The 17,683-nt window shown below is 31.0% G+C and overlaps 1 protein-coding gene across 3 annotated transcripts in view; it reads right to left on the reverse strand.

The window, feature by feature from the left end:
• Positions 1-15,530, reverse strand: part of LOC127735797 (rho-associated protein kinase 1-like) — a 62,986-nt gene extending 47,456 nt beyond the window's left edge. For all 3 annotated transcript variants that reach the window (XM_052246140.1, XM_052246129.1, XM_052246151.1), the window contains exons 1-10: positions 15,009-15,530; positions 10,200-10,281; positions 7,357-7,457; positions 4,340-4,399; positions 3,395-3,472; positions 2,814-2,989; positions 2,077-2,161; positions 1,673-1,817; positions 878-1,016; positions 524-615 (exon numbers count right to left, since the gene is read on the reverse strand). In XM_052246140.1, the coding sequence (XP_052102100.1) occupies positions 524-615; positions 878-1,016; positions 1,673-1,817; positions 2,077-2,161; positions 2,814-2,989; positions 3,395-3,472; positions 4,340-4,399; positions 7,357-7,457; positions 10,200-10,281; positions 15,009-15,104 (1,054 nt within the window). In that variant the 5' untranslated portion in view covers positions 15,105-15,530. The remainder of the gene's footprint in view (positions 1-523; positions 616-877; positions 1,017-1,672; positions 1,818-2,076; positions 2,162-2,813; positions 2,990-3,394; positions 3,473-4,339; positions 4,400-7,356; positions 7,458-10,199; positions 10,282-15,008) is intronic.
• Positions 15,531-17,683: the final 2,153 nt, after the last annotated feature.

Genomic DNA, 17,683 nt, shown 5'->3' on the forward strand with positions numbered 1-17,683 from the left:
ATGTTTCACATTTTGTGATATTCATCTCTAAATAATACTGTAAATTCAGAAATTATTGCGTGCATTTATTATTGCGATTTTGTCATTTTAGAATAAAATGCGATTTTAATTTTTGCGTTATTGAGAAAAATACTGTTAAATTCATATAAAAAATTTCAAAATGCGAGTTTAAATTATTGCGATTATAACCCTGTCGCATTTTTCGCAATAATAAAAACATCGCAATAATTTCTGAATTTACAGTAGTAAATATTAATCTGTATTACAGGTATGTGAATAAATCAAGAGCACAATGCTTTTTTTTTTTTAGATGAAAGAGACGTCATGAACCTCTTACATAGTGATGTTAAGCTGAAGTGATCTAAACAAATACGTATTTACAACGAACTAGATCTGGCCTCTTAACCAACAGACAAGTTATGAATCAACATCAATATACTTACAAAAGCTTTTCTTTAGATACTTTTATCTTACCATCTTGTATATTACTTACAAAGGTTTTTCTTTATATATTTTATCTTACCATCTCGTATACTTTGCCAGTTCCACTGATCATTTTTGAAAAATCTATGGGCTTTTATTTCTTCTACTCCATTTCTACCCAGTCTTTCAGTTCTACAATACAGTTCCATAATGATTTTACAATGCTGTTTATTGTAATATTTACATAATTGCAGTACACATGGGTTTTCTAGCTAGGCACTTGTAGTCCATTTCCATCATATTTAAGGGTAGAAGATATGCTTAAACTTTGAGCTTAAACCAGATGCAAATATATATTTTTACATTAAGTATAATTTCCTTTAATATTCAATGGCCAAAGTTAAACAATTAACTTCACACAAATACAAACATATATATCAATTAAAAATCATACCTATCCATTAAAAAAGCACAGATTAAATCTTTTGCATCATGACTCATTTCAATTTCTGAAGGAAAGGTCAGTGAGTTTTTATGGTCCATAATTTTACTGTATGTTCCCACTAACGATTCTGCATAAAATGGAGTATCACCTGAAAAAGAGAAAGATCTATTTATCTATCTGTTGACAACATGTAATAAATAAAGAATGTACTTCAATTCAACATGTTCAACATTTGATGCAATATATTACTCAAATTATCAAAGTTCATAACCATCTCAGTCTTACATTTCTAAAGATTTACATGTGATTTAGATAATTGCAAATGTATTGAACTTCAATATGTATTGTAAAATCAATATCCATGTACACAGGCTAGTTTTCTTTCGGAGCAGGCATACCCATAACAGTGTTCTACCACAAAGCATTCAATGACTATTTTTTATCTGCAAGTATATTTTTTTATTAAACAAATTATTTCAAAACAAGAATGTGTCCATAGTACGCGGATGCCACACTCGCACTATCATTTTCTATGTTCAGTAGACCGTGAAATTGGGGTAAAAACTCTAATTTGACATTAAAAATTAGAAAGATCATATCATAGGGAACATGTGTACTAAGTTTCAAGTTGATTGGAGTTCAACTTCATCAAAAACTACCTTGACCAAAAACTTTAACCTGAAGCAGGACAGACGGACGAACGGACGCACAGACCGAAAAACATAATGCCCCTCTACCATCGTAGGAAGGGCATAAAAAATATGCAGTTATCAGAGAGAAATTAAAATACATTTGGCTACTTACCAACCAACATTTCATACAGAAAGACTCCAACAGACCACCAATCACATTCCCTGCCATAGTGGCCTGGTCTTCCTTGTGATTGGAGAACTTCAGGAGATATATAATCTGGGGTTCCTACAGCAGTATCAGCCCTAACCATTCCATCCTGTTTTAATGAAATAAATTATCATTAAGATTTATTTGATTCTACAGTTAAGACATGTTATGCTGTAAACCGTGCTTAACTGACAACGGTTTGGGAATTCAAAATCTATGAGTTCTAAAGATACTAAAAAATTATTAGTAAATAAAGACAACTTAAATTCTCTTAAGCAAGCATTTTGTGTCTTACTGAAATCTTCAAAAAATAGATGTTATCTTTCTTTGTACATTAAGTTTATATAATTATATTGATGAAAACCTACCTTATCCATTCTCATACAAGTACCAAAATCAGCTAACTTTAAATGTCCAGCTTGATCAATTAACATGTTGTCTGGTTTAACATCCCTGAAACAGTCAAAAATATTTCATTTGTTTGGAAATTTGAAACCTATGTTTATCTAGCTAATTTGCAGAAAGTCATACATTGTAAACCATTCCAATAGGCATATTGAATGTTGAATATTTTTCGATATTTGAATTCTTGGATTATTTACACTTTTTAGTACATTAACCTTTAATGTAAATATAGTATGAAATGCAAGGAACTGTATCTATTTCTTTGTGTTCTCACTATGTTTGATTGACTCTTGACACCTATCGACTAGTAAAATCACAGGATTTCCTTCACATGTAAAATTATCCTATTTTATTTGACTGGGAATTCCCTGTATTTCATTGCAACCATTTTAATAAATTAAATGATGTATACACATAGTGAAAGATGCTTGCGAGAGTGATATAAGTAAAGAATTATTGAGAGTGATATAAGTAAAGAATTATCCATATTTTCTTGTTTTGTTCCTAATTACTAATACATTTTTTATTCAAATTTCAAAGAATTTTAACCTATGCAATTCTAGTCCCTAACAAAAGGCCAAGTGTTTTGTATAGTGCTCCATTAGAATGAAGATTACTGCTTCGCATTTCAAGCTTTGCAAACTTTAGTCTTTATTGTACTGTTGCAAACATCTTATTTTTGTCTGTAAATTTGATTTACCTATGTACAAATCCCATAGAATGAATAGCATCTAAAGCAAGTACCACCTCAGCACAGTAAAATTTGGCCCATTTCTCAGGGACATCATAATTACTCATCAGATTGACCAAGTCTCCACCAGGCATATAGTCCATCACCATATATAAATACTTGGAATCTTGGAAAGCATAATGTAGCTAGAAATAAATAAATTGACATAAGTCTAGTTCCCTTGTAAAAAATTAAGTCATGAAGATAAAAAAAAAACAGTTTTTTTGGAAGATATATTCTTTATAAGACCAAAATTTAATCTTCACGAAACAACAAATGATTCCAGACGGTGGAATAAACATTAATCTGTAACACGGATACATCAGTAATTTACCTTTGTTTCTCCGGTGGACTTAAATCGTGGAATCAATTTCCATCTAAACACAGATATTCCACTAAAAAAATTTACATAAAAGCACAAAATTAAGCTCCAACAGCAAACAAACAAATATGACTGATAATAACAATACATTTGCAAAATAAGTCAACACAGTTTTCACTTCATTATTTCTATATCAAATGGTTTGAGCCAAACTTTCAGAATAATTTACCTGTACTATCCATTTACTGTTAGCATTGGCCATTATTTCTCTTTCCTCCCAGAAAAAGGCAGAATCAGACCTTTTAATCTGCAATGACAAATATAATTACAGGACAAAGTTATTGGTTTGATGGAAAGGGTGGCATGTACTTTCTGTATAATTAGTTTTGTTGGTGGAAATAAATTCCTTGTTTTAGCAGATGATTTGAGCAAGACTTGAATTAATTCTGATCAGTACAAGTTACTGACAACCAGCTGCTATGTCCATTAAAAAAAATATGGTTCTATTAATTATTTACAAAAATGCACATGATGAAAATTTATGCTTGCTTTACTTATCATGATTGAATTTATGTTGAAAGTCTTTAAAATAAAGGTTTTAAATCAAGTATAAATTAACTTAAAATGATCAATGATCAATGTAAATGAGGTCACAGTCAAATGAATCCTGCAAGATGGACATGTACACCTTACAATCATTCCATACATTAAACATATCTTAACTGATTTACTGCTTATAGTATCTGAGATATGAACCTGACTGTACAGGATTTCTTTCACGGACTGTAACTAATGTTACCTGTGTAACATCAACTTGTTTATTACGTTATTGTAGACATATGAGCAAGAAGGGTAATCAAATACAATTAGAACTGTTCACACATTTTTTCAATACAAAGCGAAGTATTAACCATACCCATTCAAAATACTGACTACTAAAGTAATTTTGATCAATGAAATGATGTCAAGATCAGGTGAACCCTGTCTGACAAACATGTACATATTGCAATGATACCATAAACCAAACAAAATTCATGAGATAAAAAAACTTCAGTTTTTTTTAGCAAAGCAGTCACTGAACCATGATACTCAGGTAAAGGACATATGACAGCACATGTGCCTGAACAAGTTCACAGTCAAATTATTTCATCAAAAGAATACTTTTTTATCTTACCATTTCATATTTACTCAGTAACTTTAAGGCATATACTTTTCTTGTAGATCTATGTCGTACCTATGAAAAAGAAAGACTTATCAAAATTGATAAACAACAAATATTTCTCAACTAATCCAAATGTTTAAAAGTAAAACAAATTAAACTACATTTTAAATACCATAAAATTATTACCCATTGAGCATATACAATCTGTACACTGAGCTAAAATAGACAATGTTCCAGATTACTTTTACTGAACATTTGCATGTGCATGAAATGCTTTTTGTGACAAATTATGGTCTGTCAATTTTAAATTGTGTAGTCCCCTACAGGGTAAAAATTCATTTTACTGGAACAAAATGCTAACTTGTTCTTTAACTTGTCATGGTGTAAACAAAAAGTAAATATCATGTCAATATCTTCAAGCATGACTAAAAACAGTGTGGAAAACTGATTATATGAGTGAAAAAAACATTAGATATGTTTAATAGTTCTCTAAAATTAGATATGATGTAATACAGTGTATATCTATTTTCAAATTATAATCAAATATAATTAATAGTTCCAAATATTTTTCTTTCATTTGTCACAAACTAATATAGATTTGTAACTTATCTATAAAATGTCAACAACATTTATCTACACAATGTAATGTATTGAAATATATACATTAATTAAAATAGATTATTATCTAATTAAAGGATTTCTCTTCATAAATTTTTCTTTATATATATATAGCATTCAGAAAATTAGTTTATACTAAATAACAAACAAACCGGCTAAAAAATTCTTCAAATAATTTAACAATGAATGTCTTTTAAAAAATGAGTTATCTCTCTTTGTACAGAAATATGGTTTAACATAGAACTCTAACATTAGATATGGTCCAGAGGTATGGTCCATAACTCTGGACTAAATTATCAGACCGGAACAAAACTCGAACTTGATCTGTAACTTGTCATGATAAAACAATATACAAAATATCAAATCAATATCTTCAAGCATGAAGGAAAAAAGTGTGGAAAGCTGATTTGCCGGACTGACAGAAGGACAGACAGATGGACGGAGTGCAAACCTAAAGTCCCCTTCGACTTTGTCGGTAGGGGACTAATAAAAGACTTATCCAGCAGAAAGTCATTTTTACCATGTTTTACATTTCCCAGGGGGGACGACACGTTTACCAGTCTAACGGTGGAGGCAAATATATTTGTGGAAACATATAACTCACGAAGAAATCATAATAGATTATCCCTTTGTAGAGTGTTTATAACTGGGCAATAATTTCCAGGCTTCATTATCTTTATTGCTTTAATTTTAATTATATTATAATTGATTTAAATTTAACCATTCAGTTGAAGATTTCAACTTTCGTGACGCGAATGTTCTACTGAACTATAGTTTTCTTTTCATAATAAGAATCATTCATCTATACATAAGATTAAACATTTTGAAGATGGGACCTGCTTCTTAAATTTTCATGACATTAACTGTCGATTAACCTGCGAACTGGCTTACACTTTACCAATTTCATCACTAAGGCCAGAGTTTTTTTAATTTGTTGGTTTACTGATTTTTCACATGAAAGAGTCCAGTCAGTCAGAAAAATAAGAAAAAAATATCTTACAAGACATAAACATGTAAAAAATATATATATATTTGAGCTTACTAAAATATTTTAATAATGCTACTTTGTCATAATTTCTTAAATCTAAGTCCCAAACATTATTGCTCATCTGATATGTGCCATCATCATATAATTTCAAAAAGGGGGAACATAAAACTAAATCGTCATTTCACGAACAAGAAAAAAACAGCTCCACGTTGCTTTAATATTTATCAACTTTCAGGAAACATGGTGAATAATGATCTTCAAGCTCGAAAACATGTGAAAAAACCTAAAGTCCCCTTCGACTTCGTCTTTAGGGGACTAATAAAATTGCAAACACGTCGACTTTACCAGATCCGTGTCAAAAACGAAGTAGACTCATCCACTGGAAAGACGAGGATATCGGTTTCATCATTTGTGATGCATTCCCGTTTTTGATATCCAAATGGACAAACTTTTTTTTCAATCTATGAAACAAGAAAATTCCAAATTGTTTGTGAATATCTCTTACTCTTAACTTGGCATCCTTCACGTTTGGACGGATCCATTTCATCTATAAGATGATCGATAAATCTTACGAAATTATGACAAAAAATGAAAACGAACTCATTGTTATGTGTTTTTAACACAGGTTTCGTTCCGCAAAATTATTTGGGCAAACAAAATTACAAGGTCAGTTATGTTCGCCTATTTTTAGATTACAGGTAATCATTAGGATTATTATGATATTTGACACTGTCATTATATCATTTGATTACAGAGTGGAGTCTATCAGTATCAACAGCAATTAAAATAATAGGGCCCGTTATTTCATGGAAGTATTAAAAAACATTGTAAGAGTAATTAGAACGTGTAAACTGTGCTACTTTTAATTAAAAACAAATAATGCGAGATACAAAAATGTAAGATTACATTACTATAATGTGCATAGTGATTCTACGATAATTTTATGAATGAATGATAATTTCATGAATGAACAAGAGCAACTTGACCTCTTTAAAAAAGAAACACGAATTAAACAACATAAAACCGTATAAGAGATAATTCAGTCAAATTTTCAATATTAAATCAACAACTGAAATGATTCAATATTTTGTTGAAACATCTCAAGAACGCAGGTATAAAAATGCACTTTTTTCACTCGGACTTCTGTGTTCTTTGATAGTCAAACGGTTGTCCCCTTACATACAAAAATATATCTACAAGAACATATATTGAAATTTCTCAAATCCACTTATGTTTTTCAACAGTTGCAATCAATGTATTGCATTCAAAAACATACATAGATGTTTAAGAATGACAGACCAGGAATCTGCTAAAAAAATTTGGCTTGATCTGGGCAGAGTCTCTGATCTGGGTCACAAAGATGGCCATACGCTATAGCATGAAAGCAATTGCTTTAAAAATCAATGAATTACACAATACATACCAGTTGGACTTCTCCAAAAGCTCCTCGACCAATTACTTTCACAACTTCAAAGTCTTTATGTTGCATACGACAACTGTTCACAAATTCTACGGGCTTGTTATCTACAAAGATCAGGAAAAAGTATTTAAATTATGCATTATCATGTTTAAATAAGGCACTGGTTCTCTCCTTTGTAACATTAAAGTAGCTTTGACACTCTGACACCCTTTCCTGATAATGTTCATTTAATACCATGATTTTGTTCATATACATGTATATTCTGAGCACCGATTCCTAAGAAATTCAATTGTAACTTGACATCATGAAACTTTCAAATACAAAAGAATTGTGACATCAGTTTAAACCAGTTCCTACAAGCTTATCAAAAGAAGGTATGCTTACATAGTAAAAGGAAGTAATGGAGGGAAAAGATGAACAATTCAAACAGATAAAGTAGAACAATCAATCGACCGTTTACAAGTTTTCAAAAAGAAGGGGGATGGGGGTGACCCCGTGGACTTCCCCTATATTTCATTTGATTTGTTTTATTGTTCAATACAAGAAGATATATGGTTTAGGGGTGGGGATCTCGACCGTTTACAAGTTCTCAAATAGGAAGGGGTGGGGGTGACCCCGGGGACTCCCCTAACCTATTATGGTCCATTATCCAAAATCTAAGTACATTACTACATTTCTGTTCAAAGGGAAATACTCAAACTTTTATTTCCATGAACCAATAATGTAAATCTACAATTTGATGTGATTTAACCATAGCTCTCTAAAATTAGATATGATGTAATTAGATATGATGTTTTATTTATTTTCAAACTATAATAAAATATAATTAATAGTTTTCAAATAAATCTGTCATTCCAATTATAACAGGGTGATTGACAATCTTGATAAAAGGAGTGTAATCAAACTTTATATATATATGCAATCATGATTGTAGTTAATAGTTCCCAATATTTTTTCTTTGATTTGTAACAAACTAATATAGATCTGCAACTTATCAATAAATGTCTACAACTTTATCTACACAATGAGATGTAATGAAATATATCCTTTAATAAAAAAAAGATTATTATCTAATGAATTTGCAAATCTGGAACCCCAAACAGGATCAAGTAAAAAATATAATTTTTAGTAATGTAATTAACTTCAAAATGTCTATCTCTTAAAAACCTATAAAACTTATCTGTAATTATCTTCAAAATGTCTAATAATGAACAGTAAATTTCAAACTTCATTTATACAGTCCTACTAGTAAATTACAAACTTTATATATACAGTCCTACAGATCTTATCAGGAAACAGAAAAATTTCACATAAATCTGACACTCCAATGATTATCATATGCTAAGATATTTCCCAGATCTAATTAATTACGAAAATCATACTTGCAAATCTGAAGGGTTATTTCCCTTTGAACAGAACCATGGTTTAACATAGTACTCTAACATTACATATATAATAATTAATAATGTAATGAACTTCAAAATGTCTAATAATAAAGCTTATAATCATCACCACTTAGGAAATAGAAAATTTTCAAATAAATCTGTCACTCCAATTTTTATTGTGAGATAAGACATTTACCATATGCTTAGTCATAATATGATAACAAGAGAAAAATATTTAAAAATACCACTTTTGGATATTAAAAATGGTGATAACTCAAAGAGGAGACATACTAAAATCGTGAAAATTGAACTTGACCTTCATTTAGTCACAAGAAACAGCATATCTAAATTTGAAAAAAAATCATCACAGCGTTTTCATGTTATTGAAGAGACACTATTTGGCAGCCGCCCGTCCGTCCGCCGTACATCCCCAAATCAATAACCGATATTTCCTTCGAAAATCTGGTTAAAAATGGTATATGAAAACAGTAGTTTGGTGGAATACTTTTTTTATTCAAAACTTTTTATGTTAATATTGAAAAGAAATTTTTCTTTAGTTTCTTTCTAGAATCAATTCACAAAAAGGCCTAACAGTGTTTTGTTATTGCTTACAAGAAGTTCTGATTTTTATGTCACCAGTTGTATCAGCCAAACATGTCCTTTTCTTAAATTCAAATTAAGAAAGGTCAGAAATGAGGCCATTGATTTTATATTTTTAGGGTTGACAAAAAAAAAAAGATAGTGGTGAAATTAGAGGGTTGGTCAGATAACAAGAAACTTTACATTCTATTTTTTCGACTTATGTGTTAAATATCTGCTCTGACAATATAAGTATGATCACATATGTTCTTAGGGTCTGTACAATAGCCAACCCTGTCTAGTGGACCAATTTACTTTCACAAGTTCATATATATTAGTTTTTGCCTGTTTGAAACTGATACTTTTTTTTTAATATCTCTTAACAAAGTGAATTGATACCTCCTTGTACAGCCTAAGCAAGAACTTACATTCTTGTTTCTGATTCACTTTCAATTCATTGTTCAAAATAATATTATTCTTTAACTTCCTGATAAAGTTTTAGAAATGGAATTTGTTTTATGCATAAAATACATTAACTTGTTTAAAATATCTCTACATAAAATCATAATTAGTTATTGACAATTCTATCATGTTTGGTCAAAGTTTCCCCAAAAATATTGACTTGTCCTACAAAAAAATGCTTGTATATAATAACTGTAAAACTATCCACATCCTTACTAAGCTAAATGAAAAGATTACATAATGTACATTTACAAAAAAACTATACAAAGATGCATTGAGGACATTTTTATATCATATAACTTTTCAATTGGTAGATTTATATTACAAATTTAAATACCTGGAGTAATGAAAAATAAAAATTCTTTTGTCAACATGTGAAAATCAAGTAATGTGTAAATGTATATTTTTTTATCCACCTACATCTATTTAAGAACTGATCTGCACATTTGTTTCTTCTAATTGCCGGATAGTCCAGATCTGCCACCAGTGCTGCCAAGCCATCCTGAAATTCATCAAATATATTCAATAAAACATCATAAGTGCCCGTAAGATTCTTATTCATCAAATACATTGAGTAAAACATCATTAGTGTTGTTCATATTTACAGAGTAATTTTCTAAATTTCTCTGTTTCTTTACTTTAAAAAGAAATAATTTGAATTTTTTTCTTGAACACAAAAAGACTCTACTAAGTCCCTTGAAAAGTATGTATTAGGGACTCAAGAGCTCATTGGTATTGAGGTAATTATACGATCATGCAAACCCAAAAATATTAAATTGTAAAATATCAAATACAGTATTTTAACTTTCCTATAGTATATTTTCCACAGCATAATAACTTTTTTTTAAATTGATGAAATTTTAATAAATACATAGTCTGTGCTTAACTTCTATAGGTTTCTCTCAGAGTCGAACAGATTTCTGTCTGATCAATAAAATTTGAATATTTATGCCTAAATTGTTTTTTTCATTTCAGAGATACTGTATTGAATTAATATGATATATACATGTATATGTGCAATGCTAGGCAGTATTGTTGTAGAAGTATGAAGTGAAAAATACAGGTCCCAGCGGGGAGGAATTAAAGAATCAGTTTTACTCTAACATTGTTAGGTTGATTTTCTAGGCACTTTATATAATATATATGTAGGACTAGGAGGTGCGATGGGGACGCTGAAGTGCGATGGTCACGATGAAGTGCGAATGTCTATTAATGTCATTAGTTACAGTTTAATACTAAATGAGAGATCGTTCTCTTTAAATTTGCTGCATGGGGACATTATTCTGCTTTAACAGTTTATCTTAATGTAATCTCAGCTCTCATGAGTTCCACGTTTACCGTAGTATCACATAAAGTCTCTCTGCGGACCCATATGTAGTTATAGAATTCGAAGCTCCATAGTACGTAAAAAAACGAAACTTCTGTAGATTTCAAAAAAGGATCTAAATTATCTAAATTTCCCCTGTCTACTAATTATTTCCCTTTTCTGTAGTAGTAAAACCTGTTTACAAGTTGTATTCATGTCGAATACTAGTATGCAAAAACATTCCATGTTTTCTCCAATTGCAGTAAAAACTACTGACGGTGATAAGTTAATAAGGCCCTTATTATATTGCATTTTAAACAGCTATCGCATTTTCAGTCATTGAAATTAGCATTGGTTTTTATAGAAAATAACCTTTGTATGTAGCGTCTAGAATAATTGTATGAACGTTGGCTTATTTTTGTCAAAAGTAAACTATATTTAACTTCAACGTTACAATTAGGACTGGAAATATTTATCATGACTGTGTTTAATTAAACGGCTTAATATTCTTGATGATTTACTTAATAAACATGAAAAGCTGCTTTTAACTAACAAATTGACTTTTTCATCGACATCAAAATTATAGTTTATGAAATCCATCGCACTTCAGCGTTACCGCCATCCCACTTCAGCGTAGTTACAAACAAGATAGCATCACAATGCCACCATCACACTTCAGCGTGATCAAAAAGCACTTCAGCGTCAAATCATCGCATTTCAGCACGACCATCACGGTTCCGAGTCCTACATATATATGTATATATTCACCAGGAGAAATTGGTGTTGCTGGCAGATCTTTGACTATTTTGATTTTGTTAACTGGTATTGACAATTATCACCTAAACTTTGAACAATTTAGAATATGATATTGTATAGATGCCTATTTGTTTTTAAAGATTGTAAAAGTATGATGTCCTCTAGATATGTGTTGGTTATTTTTGTTATAAGGTTGCTGTCTAAATTCATAAATACAAGTACAAATGTACCATTGATGGACACATATACTGGTATTGAGTATACAAAAAATTAAGAATAAAAGTGTTGATGAATGTTGTCTGTAATTCCCAGACTCAAACTGATAAGCCACTGGCTTCCATAACTTTCATACTACACAGAAAAAAATGCCAGCCGAACTACACAGAATTTTTGATGTGAAGGACATACAACTGAAACTATCTATTCTGTTATCTAATTATTTCATTTAAACAATTAAATTTAGTAATTTGCATGAATGATTCCTCTGAAAATTTTCAATTACATGTACCATTCTCCTAATTTTTTATTTTAGCAGAGGTGTTGTCAGTTGTCTTAAACTTGTTAGTTTGAATATCCTTTTGCCCTTTTTGTATCTTCCGTCTCGCTTTTACCAAAGGATCAAATATCATAACCAATCAGACATTACTTCAGTTTACCAAAAGTTGTTGGCTTTTATAAAAGCAATATGAGGAAACCAAGAGGGTATAAGCAGAATGTCAGATATATCACTATGGCTTGGATAGATAGAAAAATATAAAAAACAAACAACTGGTCACACAATGTTATCATAGTTATGAAGTAAACTAAAAACAGTCAAACAAGAACCCATCGAAAATCAGGGGTAAACTCAAATTTCTGTTCCACTTGAAGTAACCATTATGTTGTTCATGACAAACAAAAAAAAGTTTACAATTTAAGTCAAAACAGAGGAAAGACAAATGGAAAATATATGCACGGCCACCCTTAACAAATTCTTTGTTTGATGTTGCCTACCCATGACTTGTAGGATAGGTACATATTTTTTTGGGGGGGGAACAACATAAGTTACATGTTTTAGACAAGAAAACGACATTAGAGCATGAAAAAAAAACTTTAAAAAAAATTGAAACGATTTGTTATAAAAATTTTCGGGTAGACTGGTCTTTAGGTGGGTAGGAAGGCAACATCAAACAATTTAATTTTAATTTTGGTCCAATCATTTGTGATCTGCTATACCCTCACAAAAAGCCAAAATACTTTATATCTACACAACAGTATATATCAAATTTGATATTAGCAGTACTGATTAAAAATTGATCAGTGGTAAAAGTTTCACCAAGTAGAAGAATTCTACATGTAAGAGTTGATATTCTTACTCCTGGAATTTGTATGATCAGCACCGAAAGTGGCATATAATTGAAATGTTTGGAAATGTTCAGGACTCTACTTTTACTTGAATGAGAATTTTGAAGACTCTCTGAAAAATTTACATTTCCCCACAATAGAAAGGTTTTGTGATGACAAAATTTGAGTTTGAGTTATTTCCCTTGGTCATCATTTTGGAAGAGTAAATGGTTGAACTTGATTTTCTAATTGACTAACCAAATTGAAACAAGTGTTACAACCAAGTCTGATAAGAGATCCTTCCTAGATCATAGTGATGAATTAATCAAGGCTGGGACTATTATACTAACGGGACTGGAAACTGATCGATCTGTTGAGATTTCATTGCCCCGATAGCGGATTATTGATTTTTTGTTTTGATTGACAGCTTATCGTGTCACGTAGTAAATTAGCATTCGGTACATGAATGTAAACAATAGATTTCGGCAAATAAGTCAGCATATATATAATACTGTTAAAATTGGTGGATTTGAAATAAAAAAATAATTATTAAATTAATTAGTTTAAATGCAAAAAATATATATTGTTTACGAAAAATTATTAATAAGTAGTCAATATATTAGTGTTGAAAATAAACCAGATATAGTCGAAATGCCGGTGCTTTACTTGACCGCTAAGAAAACAACGTGTCAAAGGTTAACAGATCATAATTAATCCTGATAAAAACAATAAGTGTGCAATAAAAACAATGTTTACAATTTCAGTTCATAAATAATTCATATAACAAAAGTTACCCGGGTCTCATAAAGATATAGCCACATTAATGTTTTGAACTTTTGTGAACTTCATGTTTACACCAAAATTTCAATATGGCTGTGAACAGGCCTACTTTTGTAGTTCTAATTATGGAACCCAGTGTACATATTTTCACGAAGTCATATGCTAATGCCACCAGAAGACCATTACTTAGCAAAATTAACCCTGATTTAAATAAAAATATTGTACACATAAAAAGGAGTAGGTAATTTTATAGGAATAGTATAATTTATTTGAGCCGTGCATGTGGGTTCCGGTTGTAATGAGAAAGAGATTTATATTCCACTTTTTATTTTAAAAAGTGACAATAAAATAGGCAAATCCAAACTATAACCTATAGATATGATTTTACAACAACCCGAACTTGCGTATCTCTTTTCAATCAACAGTTATAAGAAATTTTATGAATCATATGCTTTTTTCCACATCGTCCCCACGCTATTTTCATCCTGTAAATTTCAATCTTTATGTATCATTTTTTACACTTAAGACGGGATTTGGTGATTAATAACAACTGTCAAAGATCGAGATATCTTTTATCATTATAGTAATCATGTTTATATTAAGGATTATCATTTCGAATAACTATAAAATAAAAAAACAAATTACCGAAATTATAAGATCAAGGCACGCTGTCACTGTCAAAACATAAATCGATATATAGCGCAGGTAAAGTCTCGTTCTAACGACCGTGATGTTGATATTATTACACTGATTGGTGTAACGGTTTTCAGTCCCGTTAGTATAATAGTCCCAGATCAAGGCTTAAAGAAATTAAAACTGTTTAGAAAACCTTTTTCTAAAGTCTAGCGGTCAGTATAAAAAGTTGAATTTTGCTGATTTATAAATACATTTGTGCACATAGATCTTCAACATGGTGACAAATGGAAACTCTTGCTCAAATTGTGTCAATCCAAACCTATCTAATACGAAATACAGATGCATCTTACATGTACAAAAAGAAAATCAATTGCAAAATAGCTAGGTAACTGCAACATCATGTCTCATGTTGGTTATCTAATACATACCAATAAGCTGTTAATATTCAACTCTGAGTTTGGATTTCGCAGCCTCTCCTCCACTTTACTTAATCTTATCTTATATTCTGGGTCAAGTGTAGCCATTCTTCTGCGGTAACTGATGTCAATTTAAAAATGACCGGAAGTAAATGTTTACACTACTTTACGAGGATATTTGCTGATAAACAAGCATTTCGTTTACGCACAATGTCAATGTTCAACACTGATCTGGGATTCGTTATATATTTTCATACATCGTTTGCTTTAAGTATGTAATAGATGTCCAATGATTAATGGAAACTTGTCCGACAAGCTCCCGTCGAGCGAAAAAATGTCAACAATTTCGGAATGACTTCCGTCCTTTTAGTGAGATTGACAGTGGGAAGTCTTGGATTTTAATAATGCAAAATATCACAATTATTTTGTCTTCCTTGTATGCGTTATTACAGTCTGTCTGAAATGCATTCAATGTAAGAGGCTGTCACTTTATCACCTGTCAAAGGGGACACAAGCCTCCATGATTACAGCCTCCTTTTGATACCACATTCTTAACGGATTATTTTTTTAACAACATATTTTAAATGATTTTTATTCGTTATCTAAACACAAAAGTAATCAGTTTTTTTTCACTTTGAAAACACACATAGTGGAGTTTTAATAATATAACAGAGTATGCTGAAAATAAACATAAAATAACATGAATAAGGTAAAAGTTTTTTTAGCGGGAACTTATAAAATAGTTAGACGCGGAATGTGTTAACTGTTAAACAGTTGAATATTTAAAAATAAGTATCTAGGGCCATAGTTTTTTGTTACTTGACATACTATGTTTATACCTAGTACCAATACATGATCTTCCAACTGGTACCTTTCCCAGAAAATTTTTACGTTATAACAAGCAAATATCAAATGTCACAATGTCTAATGAAGCGTTTTCCCTCAAATGATCCCAGGTCAACCAATAAGTTCATTCATCAAATTGAAATTGGAAACTTGTCTATTCATTTACAGTGGATCTTTATATCACTATTTATGAATCTTGCTCAGTGCTGTGTATACACCTTATCGCTAATCCCGCTTGACCCGAGAATCAGTCCCGCTCGAACTTTTGACGTCATACAACAATCATTTTTCCATTGTGGCGTCAGATATTTTCTATTATGACGTCAAAATTTTACGGGAACTTGTGTGATGTCCAGTAATGGCGGACAAATAGCGATAAGGTGTATTCCCGCTTGACCCGAGAATCTGTCCCGCTTGAACTTTTGACGTCATACAACAATCACTTTTCCATTGTGGCGTCAGATATTTTCTATTATGACGTCAAAATTTTACGGTAGCTTTTGTGATGTCCAGTAATGGCGGACAAATAGCGATAAGGTGTATTCTGTAGGTGTTGCTGTTGACACTGGATTGTCTCTCTTGTAAATATTAAAGTCTTGCATGTACAATTTCAGGGGCGGATTCAGGCGGGGGCGTGGCGGGCGGGTCCCCCTCTAAAATTGCAAAGCATGGGTTGTCCTCAGCTTAATAAAGAATATTTCGATAGTTTTACCTAAAAAAAATGTAAGTTTGCGCCCCCTGGTTAAACCTAAAATCCTGGATCTGCCTCTGAATTTTATCTCTGGTAAACAACTCACTTGTACTTTAATTATGATTATAGGTGGCAACTGTATTAAAAAATTTAGAGATAAAAAATGAAAAAATATGATTTAAAATTTATAGTAAAAAAAAGAGAAGTGTGACTCGCTTGATAAAATCACACAACAATCGCATAGAGACGGAAGAGTTGCACTGGGTATTCTGTATTCTGTAGGTGTTGCTATTGACACTGGATTGTCTCTCTTGTAAATATTAAAGTCTTGCGTCTACAATTTCAGGGGCGGATTCAGGCGGGGGTGTGGCGGGCGGACGCATAATAGATGGAAGAGTTGTCGTTTTTTTCTATTGACAATAAAAGTTCTTAATCAATATGTACTGATCCCATGTTAAAAAATATCTCATGTATGTATATAAGTGTTTGTCTAGCCTCTTCATAATTTTCACAAAATAGTAAATAATGTTCCACGGTTTCTAATTGACCACATTCACACTTTGGATCTACATTTGAATTGATTTTGTTCTGGTAATTTTTTAGGTAGTTATCCTGATCTTAAATTTCTAATAATTTTTGAAGTTTTATGATCTGGAAAATCAAGTGTTAATTTTTCATTGACATTATGGTGGAAATTATAATAGAATCTTCCTGTATCAGAATTGTCCCAGCGATGTTGCCATTTTTTATTCACTAAAATCCTTTCTGCTGTTTTTATATCTTGTTTTGTTACTGTAATATGGGCTTTTTTTTTTCGATTTCATTAACCTCTTTAGCTGCATCTTTAGCTTAGTTTATCAGCTATTTCATTTCCTCTGACATCTGCATGTCCTGGGGTCCATTACAAGTTAATTTTTATTCCATGGTGTTTTTGGATAGATTTAATATGAGAGATTATTTCATGAGAAGTGGATCTGTGATTTTCAATTTTCCAGTTTAATGACAAAATTACAATAACTGATTGACTGTCTGAAAATATTTTTACTTCTTCTATTATGGTTTTATTTTCAATTCTGCTAATATAATCTAAAACTAATTTTATTTCTACCAGCTCTGCTAAAAGAATGGAACCTCTTTTTAATACTGGTTG

Source organism: Mytilus californianus, unplaced genomic scaffold (genome assembly GCF_021869535.1).
Source record: "Mytilus californianus isolate M0D057914Y unplaced genomic scaffold, xbMytCali1.0.p SCAF_1, whole genome shotgun sequence".
In the NCBI taxonomy this organism is placed as follows: domain Eukaryota; kingdom Metazoa; phylum Mollusca; class Bivalvia; order Mytilida; family Mytilidae; genus Mytilus; species Mytilus californianus.